The 11574-nt window shown below is 39.2% G+C and overlaps 1 protein-coding gene and 1 long non-coding RNA gene across 2 annotated transcripts in view; one reads left to right on the forward strand and one right to left on the reverse strand.

Annotated features, from left to right (window-relative positions):
* The window catches only part of LOC107834845 (uncharacterized), a 13162-nt gene extending 4382 nt beyond the window's left edge, over positions 1-8780 (reverse strand). Inside the window, exon 1 of the long non-coding RNA XR_001660668.1 lies at positions 8768-8780. This is a non-coding gene — a long non-coding RNA (uncharacterized LOC107834845). The remainder of the gene's footprint in view (positions 1-8767) is intronic.
* LOC103131619 (nuclear factor of activated T cells 3) overlaps positions 1-11291 on the forward strand; it is a 13892-nt gene extending 2601 nt beyond the window's left edge. The window contains exons 2-4 of the mRNA XM_016666780.1: positions 7748-8393; positions 10126-10524; positions 10917-11291. Of these exons, the coding sequence (XP_016522266.1) occupies positions 7748-8393; positions 10126-10524; positions 10917-11139 (1268 nt within the window). The 3' untranslated portion in view covers positions 11140-11291. The remainder of the gene's footprint in view (positions 1-7747; positions 8394-10125; positions 10525-10916) is intronic.
* The last annotated feature ends 283 nt before the right edge of the window (positions 11292-11574 follow it).

Raw genomic sequence — 11574 nt, forward strand, 5'->3', positions numbered from 1 at the left:
AGTTTATATTGCCTTAACGGACAGTGTTTAAGAAATAAAAGTGAAGTTGTAAAACTGTGATGTGAAATGCAATGTGGTACCCAGTGCAAGAATCTGGTCTAGAACTCTGGTCGATGTGGTTACATGACATAGCCCATTATGAAATTACATAATGACAAATCTAGACTCATTAGGCCAGTGTTTCTCAATTCCGGTCCTCAGGCCCCCCTGCCCTGCATATTTTAGGTGTTCCCTTTCTGCCAAACTCCTGGATTGAATATGTGGGTGATTAACAGGCTTCTGAGTACTTGATGACTGCAGAAGAGGTCATGCAATCATTAGGATAAGCTGTTCTGAAATAGAGACATAACCTTTAACCCTTGTGCGTGCGAGGACTGAGGCAAACGTAGAGGACTGTGGCAAATGATACAAGTTTTACGTGTGTGGGGTCAGTTGAACCCCATTTCTAAACACAAGGGTTAAAACATGCAGAACAAGGGGTAGGAGGACTGGAATTAAGAAGCGAATGTTCTTAACATGAAACTAAAACTGCAAGTACTTAAATTTGGGTTCTGGTGGGAACGTGCTTGAGGAATTTTTGCAGAATGACTGGATTATATTATAAAAGTGTGTTGTAAAAGTCTCCATTGTGAAAGGGGTGCTGATAATCTGCCTTGGTCACTAAAACCAATTGTCCAGGCATCCTGACAGTTTTGATTATTTGAGTCTTGTACACTTGGTTGTGAATAGAATATAATGCGTCAAGTTGATCTGGTTATGGTCTATCTATGGTGTTCCTGGAGTAGAGTTGACACAAAACAAAAATTTCAAAATTGATACTAAGCCTAAGAAAAATACTCGATGCCATTTTTGATGCCACACCAACTTTGCACATAGCAAAACATATGATTAAGTTCCTTAATTAGGCCAAAACAAACAAGCAGGAGATGATTCTGCCTTTTCCAAATTTTTTTGGAAATCCAACCACAGCTTCTTAGTAGGTTTGAGGTTATGGATGTTTTCCAAACACATGCTTTCTGAACAATGACAGCAAGCACCAGTATATTTTGTGACAAGATTATATAAGTAATCTGGGTCCTGGCTGTTTAGTGCTCTGTATGTTAATGTGATTTGATTTTGACCAGGTTTATAAGGTATTCTCTCTCATTTTAGCTTTAACAGATTTTTTTAAACAATTGTTTGTTATTTGGGGAGATTTTGATCTTCCTACTTGGTATAATCACATCTCTGCAGAAGGCCACCAAACAAGCGGATTACATCCATGAGTTCATCTACATCCCCATACAGGCTTCCACTAACATTACTGCCTCTACTGTGATAGCAATCCTCCAAGCATTACACAAACTCATCAGTCCAGATGTTAGTCTTTTTCACTAGTTCATTCCCCTCTCTAAGTTAGTTTTGTACTCTGGTAAAATCAATCAAGTTTATTTGTATAGCACATTTTAATAAGACAGTTCAAAGTACTTTACATCATAAAAACATAAAAATACAGTCATAGAAGACATGGTCAACAATTTAAGCATAACGCTTTGTCTGGTGGCATTATTAAACATCTGAATATTTATCAATGTTTTATTTATACTGTTTCAAACAGGTGTGTGTTAGATAAAGATAAATGCATGGATGAGTTTCTCTAGATCAGGGGTGTCAAACTCAATTTCACCAAGGGCCACTTCAGCATATTGGCCACCCTCAACAGGCCACATTGACGGTACAAATCAGAAGTGCATTCTGCTAAAACACACCCCAGACAAAAGGTTGACTTCCCTAATTCAGTTCTGTAGAGGCTTATAATGAGCTTTGATTTCAAAGAAGCCTACATTGAAGTCGATTGGCAAATGAACCATCATGAAAGAGGAAGGCTCTTGTTGTCTCACTGTACCCCAAGAGATGCATAACCTACAAAAACTGTTTCTGTCTGGTTTCGAACCAGACGTTTTGCATGTAAAGCAAACATGATAACCACTACACTACAGGAACTGAACTTGTCTGCTTTGTTTAAGTTTGAGGTTCCAAAGTTGATGATGTGAGATGCAACATGAAAATTTCAACTGAGGCTTGCACTCATCTGAATCCAGGCATCTGCCTGGATTCAGAGTACAGACCATGACGCCACAGAACCCTTGTTGACCTTTAGTAAACACCTGTGATGAATAGAAAAAACTAAATCTGTTTCTGTCTGGTTTCAAACCAGAGACCTTTTGCGTGTAAAGCAAACGTGATAACCACTACACTACAGAAACTCATGCTCTTTATAGTGTTCCTGGTAGATGATCCACATTTTGTTAGAGACTAACGTCAACCATTGGCATGGAACAATGTCAAATACTTATACCACAATCAACACTTCAAAATAAAGTTTCAAAAATAAAATCAACAGTTTACAATTGAAAAATAAAACCAATACTTCAAAATAAATAAGGGTACAGAAACAAAATCAACACTTCAAAATAAATAAGGGTTCAAAAATAAAATCAACACTTTAAAAGTGTAAAATGTATTTTTGAACCATTAAAAAAATGGTACAAAAATAAAATCAACAGTTCAAAATGTATAATGGTAACTGTTTCTGTCTGTTCGGTCCATAAACTAAGCCTGGGATCAAAAAATGTATTGAAGATGTCATTAGCAGATACAAATGGTTCTAAAGAAACTTGGCCAAATGGCTGTAAAATAAAATCAATACTTACAAATAAAAAATGGTTAGGAAGCGCATTACAAACCTTTGGTTGAAATGGAGCGTTAAATTCAAGTCTCCATTACAGACCAGAGAANCATCAGATTGTTGCTATGGTAACAAAACATTCTAACTATGAATATTGTTCTTTGAAGTTTTACAAAGTAAACTTGCCAGTTCCTTAAAATCTTGCATTTAAATATTAAACAATTTAAAATCTTTTAATTTATGTATGCTGAAATTGAATAAAGTTTAACAGCATTGATAATCTCAATAAATAAGTGTTACATTTATGTATCTGTGGTCTGTTTTAAAATATTAGCATTTATGGGGCCCCTGAAGCTCTTGGGGGCCCAACGGAGCTGTTGACTTAATATGGATTAAACAGAAGCGCAAATTTGTTGTTTTTAGACTAGTTGCAGGTTTAAATAGCATTTCACTGGAGATGTTTTCCTGTAACATATAATTACACAGTAATACTTTAATATTTTCTGTCAACTTAACATCTTTTAAGACAAAAACACGGTGGACCACCGGTGGACCGCCTCGACGCCCCCACCAACGGGCTTAGCAAGATTTCTGGGGGAAACCCTGACTATGTTGACTGATTATAATACATTTCTAATTTAAATGTTAAGAAATTACAATTCATCTATAAAACACATTACATACTGAGGGAAATGTACTACCCAAGTTCTGCCTTTCTGCAGCAGGCATGAGTAGACAGATCATCAGACAAAGCCAAGATGATGGTCTAGATCAGTGTTTCTCAATCCTGGTCCTCACCATCCTCCTCCTCTGCATGTTTTATATATGCCTCTATTCCAGAACAGCTGATTCAAATGATTGCATGACCATCAAGTACTGCAGAAGCCTGTTAATCATCCAGACATAATTCAGGTGTGTTGCAGAAGGGAAATACCTAAAACATGCAGGACAGGGGGGCGGTGAGGACCAGGGTTGAGAAACACTGGTCTAGATTTAAGTTGCCTGCAATATAATAAAGTTCCCTTCACTAAGTTCAAGTCTGAACTCGTATGGAAAATGGCTTGAACGTAGTAAAAAAATGTTGCTTTCTTTTGTTTTTCTTTGCAGATTTTTAAGTTTAAATTTCAGCTTATTGAACTGCTTCAAAGAAATAACTTTTTTCACTAGCTTGTTAATTAAACATATATAAGTCTATATTGCCTTAACGGACAGTGTTTAAGAAATAAAAGTGAAGTTGTAAAACTGTGATGTGAAATGCAATGTGGTAAAAAATGTAGGTGCACCCAGTGCAAGAATCTGGTCTAGAACTCTGGTCGATGTGGTTACATGACATAGCCCATTATGAAATTACATAATGACAAATCTAGACTCATTAGGCCAGTGTTTCTCAATTCCGGTCCTCAGGCCCCCCTGCCCTGCATATTTTAGGTGTTCCCTTTCTGCCAAACTCCTGGATTGAATATGTGGGTGATTAACAGGCTTCTGAGTACTTGATGACTGCAGAAGAGGTCATGCAATCATTAGGATGAGCTGTTCTGAAATAGAGACATAACCTTTAACCCTTGTGCGTGCGAGGACTGAGGCAAACGTAGAAGACTGTGGCAAATGATACAAGTTTTACGTGTGTGGGGTCAGTTGAACCCCATTTCTAAACACAAGGGTTAAAACATGCAGAACAAGGGGTAGGAGGACTGGAATTAAGAAGCGAATGTTCTTAACATGAAACTAAAACTGCAAGTACTTAAATTTGGGTTCTGGTGGGAACGTGCTTGAGGAATTTTTGCAGAATGACTGGATTATATTATAAAAGTGTGTTGTAAAAGTCTCCATTGTGAAAGGGGTGCTGATAATCTGCCTTGGTCACTAAAACCAATTGTCCAGGCATCCTGACAGTTTTGATTATTTGAGTCTTGTACACTTGGTTGTGAATAGAATATAATGCGTCAAGTTGATCTGGTTATGGTCTATCTATGGTGTTCCTGGAGTAGAGTTGACACAAAACAAAAATTTCAAAATTGATACTAAGCCTAAGAAAAATACTCGATGCCATTTTTGATGCCACACCAACTTTGCACATAGCAAAACATATGATTAAGTTCCTTAATTAGGCCAAAACAAACAAGCAGGAGATGATTCTGCCTTTTCCAAATTTTTTTGGAAATCCAACCACAGCTTCTTAGTAGGTTTGAGGTTATGGATGTTTTCCAAACACATGCTTTCTGAACAATGACAGCAAGCACCAGTATATTTTGTGACAAGATTATATAAGTAATCTGGGTCCTGGCTGTTTAGTGCTCTGTATGTTAATGTGATTTGATTTTGACCAGGTTTATAAGGTATTCTCTCTCATTTTAGCTTTTACTGATTTTTTTAAACAATTGTTTGTTATTTGGGGAGATTTTGATCTTCCTACTTGGTATAATCACATCTCTGCAGAAGGCCACCAAACAAGCGGATTACATCCATGAGTTCATCTACATCCCCATACAGGCTTCCACTAACATTACTGCCTCTACTGTGATAGCGATCCTCCAAGCATTACACAAACTCATCAGTCCAGATGTTAGTCTTTTTCACTAGTTCATTCCCCTCTCTAAGTTAGTTTTGTACTCTGGTAAAATCAATCAAGTTTATTTGTATAGCACATTTTAATAAGACAGTTCAAAGTNATAAATAAACCAGCAAAGATAAGATATGTTGGAAATGCTTTGTTTGGACTGTGACGGGCAGCCACAGGATCCAGAGCAAACCTTCTCTGTTCACACACTTTCACCGCAATGCAACAGTGTTAACTACTGTCTGTCTGTCTGACAAAAGTTAGTTCAAAGTTTTATAAGATGAAGAAAAAAGGAAAATGTTATTATATGAAGGAGCATTTCTTATTCTTCTCTTCTAACGATTCAAGTGAATGATTGAACAAATAAGTAGATGAGTCCATAAAGATAGGGATTGCACGTCTGTCTCTAGCCTGCCTGTTTTTCAGGTTCTCTGCAGTGAACCAGTGTGACACCCAGCATGTCTGCTGGCTGGTTTTACTTCCTGGTTTTCTAACTGCTTTGAGGCACCCACCTGGTTTAGTCAATTACCTCCCGCCGCTATTTTTCCCCTTGTTTCACATAACATCTAAAACATGGTACGTGGTTCTCAATTCTGGTCCTCAGGGACCTCTGCCCTGCAAATTTTAGATGTGACTCTGTTCCAGAACCCCTGATTCAAAATATTACAGAAGCCTTTTAATCACTTTCTTATTCAAGTCATCAGTGTGACAGAAGTGTTGCTTCACTATGGAAGATCTATTTTAAGTGCTCTTAAAACATGCAGGACAGTGGCCCCTGAGGACCGGAACTGAGGAACACTGACCCAACAGGAAGGTAGCTGCTGCACCATACCGAGCTTATTTTAGCCTGCAAAGTGAGGTCTATGCGTGAGGCAGTGGAGCTGGTGAGGCAGATCACAGTTGGTGCCTTAACACCTTTTTTGCATACACACATATTTTGCATACATTATGTGGTGTGTGTGTGTGAGACTGTTTTAAAAATACATACCAGGATAGCATAGCATTCAGACAAAGCTGGTATATTTATTAGACAACGTCCAACTATCAAGATGTTCCCAAACTTGAAATGAATAATTGCAAGAAAAAGTAATGCATTACTTTTTTTCTACATCAAATTGAATTCTTTGGCTTTTGGGAGTGTGGATCATTTTAAGCAACTGCATCTGATTTTCTCACAGATGCTTTGAAAATGTGAAAACTCTTTAAGTATATATTTCTTCTTCAGAGGGAAGGGAAAGTCTGTTGGAACAATGAAGGTCCTGAATGATTTATTAATAAAATATAATTCTAGAAAATCAGTAGCTATTACCAAAGTATTGATTATGTGTCATGGTAAAAATCCTTGACCTTTGTTTATCAGAACCTGAGGGACATCTTTAATTACAGCATCCAATTCTTTATTATTGCAAAATTAGTGCTTAAAATATAGTTTAATTTGGGCCAAGACAATCCAGCATATTGAATATCTTAGATTTTAGGTGGGATTGGTCATGATGTTGTACCAACCAGATCAGATCACTTTTAACTCCACACAGGACAGGATGAAGTGATAATGTAACACAGAATGCTCTAAGATTGTTGGACAAAAATCCTGTTGTGTGAATTAGGCTTAATTCGGCACCAGAAGTATCCCATTTGGATTTTCAAAATAAGAGTTTGTTACTGGAAGTGTAACTGTTATATTGATGATAGCTTGACATGTTAGAGAATCCATCCATCCATCGATTTTCTGTACACCCTTGTCCCTAATGGGGTTTGGAGGGGTGCTGGTGCCCATCTCTAGCAAAAATTTCAGGCGAGAGGCGGAGTCACCCTGGACAGGTCGCTAGTCTGTCGCAGTGCAACACAGAGACAGACAGGACAAACAACCATGCACGCACACACTCACGCCTAGGGGGAATTTAGAGAGACCAATTAATCTGACAGTCATGTTTTTAAGACTGTGGGAGGAAGCTGGAGTACCTGGAGAGAACCCACACATGCACAGGGAGAACATGCAAACTCCATGCAGAAAGACCCTGGGCTGGGAATTGAACCCAGAATCTTCTTGCAGTTCTACCAACTGCGCCACTGTGCAGCCCATGTAAGAGAATACAACTGTGATATGATTGTCAACCTTATTTAACCTTCAACATAAAAAAAAAGTTGAAGGTTAAGTTTATTCATACAGCTAACTGGTGCAGAGTCACATAATTGTCAGTTTGCCTAAATAAGAATCAACTTTAAAAGCAAATTTTTTTGGAACAAACAAATAATTTAACTTTGGTTTCCATTGCTTGCATCGCTGTTCTAGGACGTTTGATATTTATAAATAAACCCTGGTTAATATGGCGTATGGATGTACATCCCACAGTGTGAGTGAATGTTAGTTTTTGAAGGGGTTATACTTAATTAATGGACATTAACACATTAAACTCCCAACCAAAGAATAAACATATGAAGAAATTGAGGTAGAATTAGTTACTGCAACACTTGATTTAATTTTGAGATTCATTTTTGAACATCTTTGTTCTATTTCACAGCTTTAGCTCTGGATGTGAAGACACCTCCCTCCAATCAGGCTCTCACTGAGCAGCTCTGTAGTCCGGAGCTGCAGAGCCACCTTCCATGTTTACCTGGCACAGTTGACTACGATCATGCTGATGGCCTTTCTCACAGACCCTATTGTGGCCTCCAGCAGAACTTCAGGGCATTTGATTGCCCAAGCATTGAAATCACGTCCATTGCTCATAATCATATCGAGCCTGGCAATGACCTGGAGGTTTTGCCACTAGGTGGTGCAGAAGGAGGTTATCCTGAGCCACTGTGGACCAGAGACCAGCTCTACTTGCCTCTGGATGCCTGCTATCGTGAAACTGCACTCAGCCCCAGTCCCTGCAGCAGCCTCTCCTCTAGAAGCTGGATGTCTGACCTGTCATCCTGTGAATCGTTCTCCCACGGTTATGATGATGTGGAGGGAGAGTTACAAGACCCTGCACTCCTAGCTCTGGGGTCACCAGGTTGCAGGGGAGGGGCATTTGGGGTGGAGCTTTGGCAACAGAAATACCAGCATCCGTCAGCTTTCAATCCAGTGTTGTCACCCTATCAGTCACCCCGACAGTCACCTTGTCACTCCCCTCGCACTAGTGTCACAGAGGAGAACTGGCTGAGCTGCCGGCCTACCTCCAGGTCAGTCAGCTTCACCTCCATATGGAGATCCACTTGTTTGTTGTTTTCATCATCTTTTTCAGGCAGTGTGCATCATTACCCTCTCTGTTCTTCTTGGTTAAGAAGAACAGATTGCATTGTGATTTTTTTTTTTCAAACAATTGTGTTACACAGTTTTATTTTTATTCATTACAAGTAGTGTCCTTCATAAAAAGTATTTAACAAAATACAATTTTTTTAATATAAAGAATGATTTGATTCAAGTAAAAAAAAAAAAGCTTTCCACAAAAAAAATCTGACCCTATCTGAAATATAATTGCCTCTGTAGTAAAAGGTTGTCTTAAATTTGATCAAAGTGGCTTTTACAAGATATCTTAAAAAGTCTTAAATCTGACTTTCTTAAACTAGCAGAAACCCTGTACATTACACTGCAACATCTGATATGTATAAATATAAACACTAGTTAATGTGGCGTATGGATTTACATCCCACAGTGGGAGTGAATCCGTTAATGCAGGGGTGCCCAAAGTCGGTCCTCGAGGGCCGGCATCCTACATGTTTTACTTCTCTCCCTGGTGGTAGTAGCAACCTTCTCAGCAAGTCAATGTTCTTCTTAGGCTTCTGACGAGCAATCATTTATCCAGGTGCGTTAAACCAGGGAGAGAACTAAAACACGCAGGATGTGTGTCCAAAGTCGGTCCTCGAGGACCGACTTTGGACACACAAAGTCGGTCCAAAGTCGTTAATGTATTATTCTGGTATTGAAAGTTATTCTGGCTATATAAGGGGTGTCAAACTCCACTATCCTACAGTTTTTATATGTGCCACAGGTACAAAATACTGGAATGGAATGGCTTAATTACCTCCTTCTTGTGTATTGTCCTGCTAATGGCCTAATTCTTCTATTCAGGTGTGGTGCAGCAGAGGCACATCTAAAAGCTGCAGGGCAGTGGCCCTTGTGGACTGGAGTTTGACACCTGCGTAAACTCCCAAGTCAAGAATAAACATATCAAGCAACTGAGGCAGCCGAAGTTACTACAGTTAATTTTGAGATTTGAAAAATAATTGCCTCCTAAGTAAAAGGTTGTGCCTCATCTGTCAATATTAACTAACGGATACAAATTATGTAAAGCCTTGAACAGTGGTGCCCAAAGTGGGTCCTGGAGGGCCGGCATCCTGCATGTTTTAGTTCTCTCCCTGGTTTAACACACCTGGATCAAATGATGGCTCATTAGAAGGCCAAAGAAGAACATTGACAAGCTGAGGAGGTTGTTACTACTACCAGGGAGAGAACTAGAACATGCAGGATGCCAGTTGTCGAGAGTTGCTGGACTTTGGACACCGCTGGTCTTAAAATCTGATTAAAGTGACTTTTAAAAGATGAGTTAAAATGTCAGTAATAAGTGACAGCGAGTCTTTTATATCATTCTGGATTCATTTTGAATTTTATCTTTGTTGAAGAGTGTGATTTGAGATCTTTTCAGGTCACGTATGCCAAGTCAGATTGGATAGTTGTTAATGTTGTTGATGGACTAACTGCTTCCATTGTGAACTGCTGACTTTTCCTTAATGTTCATTAAGACCCATGCTTGAAACATGAATCACACTAATGTTCCACGCAGTTATTTTGAACCAGCATTACTATTTATGCTTTTATGAAAATGTATTCAACTATTTAAAAAAAAAAAACCTCTCTCACAAACAGAAATCATTTGAGAGCTCTAAAATTTGGTAAATAAATTTCCTTTCATAGGGCATCATCCAGACCAACATCCCCTTGTGGAAAGAGACGCCACTCCGGTGCTGAGCCCCATACTCGCTCACCCTCTCCCCATCACTCACCAAGCCCCACTCCAGGCACCTCTCCAAGGGGCAGTGTGACTGATGACACATGGGTGGGAAGCCCTGCCACTGCCCTTGGCTCACTCCTCATTTCTGGATGCCAGGAACTTGACATTCCTTCCAAAACCAGGAGGACAACCAGTAGCCACCTTGGCCTCTTGATCGGTCAGGGAGAGCCTGGTCTGGACACGTACCAGGACTCTCCTGGCGAAGAGGCCCAAGAAAAACCCAACCTTGCTGAGCTTTATCTTCAAGTGCCTTCCCACTACAGCTGGAATAAACCTAAACCTGGAAATGCCCCGTTGTTCAGGTTGGAACGAATGATTTACAAATCATTACAAATGATTTCTCCTTCCTTCTTTTTTCCCAGAGAGGTTAAGAGCAGAGAGCAGACCAATTTACTCTTAGAATTATTGTTTTGTTTTTTTTTATAGTGAATAAAATGCATCATTTGGGGAAAATACGACTCAATTGAACTGGGCCAGTTATTAGCTTATTGTTAAGAGTGCTACTTAAAGAACAAATTACTCATTATTAGTATCTCGTTGGTGTGAAAGTCCATTTCTCAGTGAGGCAGAGGATTCTGGAGAAACTTTGACCAGTGGTTTATTAGGCTGTAAGCAGTCCCATTGTTTTGGCTTTTTTTTATGAGAAAGTTTGATGTTTCAAATAATCAGATTCTTCTATGTGTCTTTTCTCCAGGGGCTTATTGCCCCCTCCACTGGACTGGCCTCTGCCCAACCAGTATGATCTGATTGAGTTGAAGTTGGAGGTCCAGCCGAGGTCCTATCACAGAGCACATTATGAGACGGAGGGCAGCAGAGGATCCATCAAAGCAACTGCTGGAGGACATCCTGTTGTCAAAGTATGTCTTTTCTCATCACTTTTTTGTTCATTAGGATTTGACAGCCTAATTCGGGTGTGACCAAGTCCAATCCTCGAGAACTACTGCCCTGCAGCCTTTACATCCATCCCTACTCCAACGCACCAAGTCAAAAAGCTGACTTGCATCACCAGCAGAAACTCGGCTCTGCAGAGTCCTGCTATTCAGCCATTCATTTGATCCGGGTATGTTGGAGAAAGAATGCATGTAAAAGTTCAATCTGAGCATCAAAATGGGGATTGAGTAATAGACATAATTTATTCCAACTGGCTGATCTTATTTGTCCACAAATCAGACCTGCCTCTTTTTCAGAAAAGTTATTTTTGAAGTTGCATTAAAAATTTTTTTTTTTTTCCTGAATATTTTTATTGAGATTTTTCACTTTGGAAATACAATCATGTAACTATCTGAACACGTTTTCTTTGTGGTTGGTTATTATATGACGGTAATTATTCTCTTTCTCAACTCAGAGAAATG

Source organism: Poecilia formosa, unplaced genomic scaffold (assembly GCF_000485575.1).
Source record: "Poecilia formosa unplaced genomic scaffold, Poecilia_formosa-5.1.2 Scaffold795, whole genome shotgun sequence".
Lineage (NCBI taxonomy): Eukaryota > Metazoa > Chordata > Actinopteri > Cyprinodontiformes > Poeciliidae > Poecilia > Poecilia formosa.